The sequence below is a fragment of a genome, unplaced genomic scaffold (assembly GCF_019419815.1).
Source record: "Pyrus x bretschneideri cultivar Hongxiangsu unplaced genomic scaffold, Pyrus_bretschneideri_v1 Contig38, whole genome shotgun sequence".
Taxonomy (NCBI): Eukaryota; Viridiplantae; Streptophyta; class Magnoliopsida; order Rosales; family Rosaceae; genus Pyrus; species Pyrus x bretschneideri.
The window spans coordinates 669,689-673,063 of NW_025999701.1; the positions used below are offsets into that span (position 1 = coordinate 669,689).

Genomic DNA, 3,375 nt, shown 5'->3' on the forward strand with positions numbered 1-3,375 from the left:
CAATTAGGTTCTGCTTAGACGATAAGCAGTTAGCCACCATCTCAATTAATTCCTAAGCGTTTGAAAATTAAGAAAGGGCATCTGGAACTGCTTAGATGTTTGCTTAGCCAACTTTGGTTATGACTCTCACTTAGACAAAAAATTGATAAAATTTCAGTTTGCATTTTATTTTTTTCAATAAAATGTAATAGACTTGTTGAATACTTGAATAAATACTAATTATATGGTTCCCCGTGTTTTTAATATGTTTTAATGCTTTATAATCAATATTTTATTTTATTTTATAATTTATATATCCAATACTACAATGTATTTTTTTTAAATATAAATAAACATATACAATAAATTTACTTAAATCTGCCTAGGTGCTAGGCCAACTAGTGGCTAACATTTTTAGAACATTGAGTTCATCCAAAATAATAATAAAAAAAAAGCCACGAGAACATTGAGTTCATCCAAATAATAATAAAAAAAAAAAAAGCCACGAGGTTACCTTTTGGATTAAATTCTATATTTGCTTGCCTATAAATACATGATCATCCACGCATTCTTCTTCATATACTGACTAAAATTCTCCAACAGGAAAGCATGGCATTAATCCAGGATTCAGCAGAAGCTCAATCACAAAATGCTAAGCCTGAAGTTGCTCGGCAGACGGCAAATTTTCACCCAAGCGTTTGGGGAGATCAGTTCATAAATTATGATGATTCCCAAGACATTGTAATACATATCATGCATGCATGCACGCATATTATCTTCTACAATATCACAGCAGTTTTTTGACATTATGAGTTATGATATAGTGTATGGCTATTTTTAAATACATAAAATTTACACTTTCTAATAGAAGCGGACTTTACCATTTGCAGATTACTCAAGCTCAAAGTCAACAACAGGTTGATGAACTCAAAGAAATTGTGAGGGAAGGATTCACAACTAGTGCAACTGATTTTTCACTTCAGCTAAAGTTGATTGATGCAATTCAGCGCCTTGGCTTGGCATACCATTTTGAAGGAGAAATCGGAGAAGCACTTGAACGTATGCATTCTACGTTTGATGATGACCATGGCAACGATGATGTTGATCTATACACTGTTGCTCTTGGTTTCCGGCTGCTAAGACAACATGGATATAATGTTTCATGTGGTAGGTGTAAACAAATTAAATTAATTAGTTAATTTGAGTTACTATTAAAACTTTCTTAATTCTTTTGTCCCTATTTTCTGAAAATCATGCAGCCATATTCAACAATTTCAAAGATGAAAGTAGTTACTTCAAGGAAAGCTTGATTGATGACATGTCTGGTATGCTAAGCTTTTATGAAGCAACACATCTGAGGGTGCATGGAGAAGACATATTAGAAGAGGCTCTAGTATTCACCACCACTCACCTTGAGTCAGCAGCAACCCGTGTAAGCAATCCACTAGCTACACAAATAACTCAAGCCCTAGAGAGACCTCTGCGAAAAAGTCTAGAGAGATTATCTGCGCGACGTTACATTTCAATCTACCAAGAAGAAGCTTCACATAATGAATCTCTTCTGAAACTTGCAAAGTTAGACTTCAATCTTGTCCAGCCTTTGCACAAAAAGGAGCTTCAAGAGATCGCTAGGTAATTAAGCTGATCTTATTAGTTTGCAAGATGGCACCAAACACACACACACACACACACACAACTTTCGACTTCGAAGTAATTAATGGTTAAGTAATATGTTTAGGTGGTGGAGAGCACTAGACTTTGAAAGGAAACTGCCATTTGCAAGAGATAGGATGGTAGAGTTGTACTTTTGGATCGTCGGAGTGTATTTTGAACCCCAATACTCTGTTGGGAGAAAAATTATGACAAAAGTGAGTGTCTTGCTCACAATATTGGATGATATCTACGATGCATTTGGTACATTTGAAGAGCTCGTAGTCTTTACTGAAGCGATTGACAGGTTTGAGACATTTAAATAATAACTATCTGTTAAAAATTATCAAAAACTGCTACTTTATTCCAATGATTACGATGATGATTATGCTAGCGCTTCAGGTGGGATGTCAATTGCATTGATGAACTCCCGGAATATATGCAAACATTTTATCATGCACTTTTAAATCTCTACAATGATATTGAGGCAGAGATGGCCAAGGAAGGAAGATCATACCGAGTTCCATATGCAATACAAGCTGTATGTAGTACATAAACATATGCAGAACTTTCCTTTTAAACTTTTTTTCCTTCCTGGTAAATTAACATAGCCTTGGCTCGTCAGATGAAAGATCAAGCTCGATCCTATTTTAATGAGGCCCGATGGTTGCACGAGGGACGAGTTCCAAGCATGGAGGAGTATATGCGTGTTGCAACAGTTTCGATTAGTTACACCTTTCTTACAACCATATCTTTACTTGGCATGGGAGATGTTGTAACGAAGGAAGCATTTGAGTGGTTGTTCACTGACCCCAAAATTGTTAGAGCTGCAAATACAATTTTTAGGCTCATGGATGACATTGTTTCCACAGACGTACGTATAATTTATTAGCTTGTTGTGCGATTATTTCAAAGCAGTAAGATCCTAAGACAAATTAATTTTGGATTTAATTTTTGCAGTTTGAGAAAGAGAGAGGGCATGCTGCTTCTAGTGTTGACTGCTACATGAAGCAATATGGGGTGTCAAAGCAAGAGACAGTTGATGTTTTTCAGAAGCAAATTATGGGTTTGTGGAAGGATATAAACGAGGAGTTCCTTAGACCAACTTCTGTGCCAATGCCTATTCTTATGCGCGTTCTCAATTTAACAAGAGTAACTGATCTTCTTTACAAAGGGGAAGATGGATTCACACGTGTGGGAAAGGTGACAAGAGATAGTGTTACTTCAGTCTGTATCGATCCTGTGCCACTATGAGTTGGTTTCGTTGCTGTTAGAATATCAATGTTTTATGATGTTTCGTTGAATAAGATGACCTATGTACTTTTTTATTTTGATGAAAGATCAACTCATAAAGCCCTTAGGCACAACAAGAATAAGGCCAATAAAAGCCCAAATAAAAAGCATAAACGATTGGCGTGAGTTAGTAGTTTGGTTACGAATATAATTATTATTATTGTATTTCCTAAATTTATTAGGGTCATTAACTATTACTTGGACTACAAGAGATGTGAGTATATGTATTACCTCCAAGATGGAGAAGAATATTTAGAAGAATATTGGAGTCCTAGAATTATTTTTAATTGGGTATCAGAGGAGATTTCGACATGTCTCTATAAACCCTAACCCTTTTTGCCGACTTGGAGATCTTGTTGGCTGGAAAAATAGCAACCTGCAGTAAAACCAAAGGTGATCTCGAAACAAGAGAATCACCTTGAACCTAAATCCTAGGAACCTAACCGCATCAGT

At 35.8% G+C, this 3,375-nt stretch overlaps 1 protein-coding gene across 1 annotated transcript; it reads left to right on the top strand.

Moving 5' to 3' along the window:
* The first annotated feature begins 579 nt into the window (after positions 1–579).
* Positions 580–2,957, top strand: LOC103936333 ((-)-alpha-pinene synthase-like). Its single transcript, XM_048564125.1, has 7 exons — positions 580–720; positions 870–1,146; positions 1,239–1,611; positions 1,718–1,936; positions 2,032–2,170; positions 2,255–2,503; positions 2,590–2,957. The coding sequence occupies exons 1-7, from the start codon at positions 589–591 to the stop codon at positions 2,881–2,883; spliced, it is 1,683 nt and encodes a 560-aa protein (XP_048420082.1). The 5' UTR covers positions 580–588; the 3' UTR covers positions 2,884–2,957.
* The last annotated feature ends 418 nt before the right edge of the window (positions 2,958–3,375 follow it).

Bases quoted from the DNA above. Each gene is read 5' to 3' on its own strand.
- LOC103936333 (XM_048564125.1), top strand. From the start codon at position 589: ATGGCATTAATCCAGGATTCAGCAGAAGCTCAATCACAAAATGCTAAG. The intron at 2,171-2,254 runs GTATGTAGTACA...TTGGCTCGTCAG, and splicing joins TTCCATATGCAATACAAGCT to ATGAAAGATCAAGCTCGATC. The intron at 2,504-2,589 runs GTACGTATAATT...TAATTTTTGCAG, and splicing joins ATGACATTGTTTCCACAGAC to TTTGAGAAAGAGAGAGGGCA.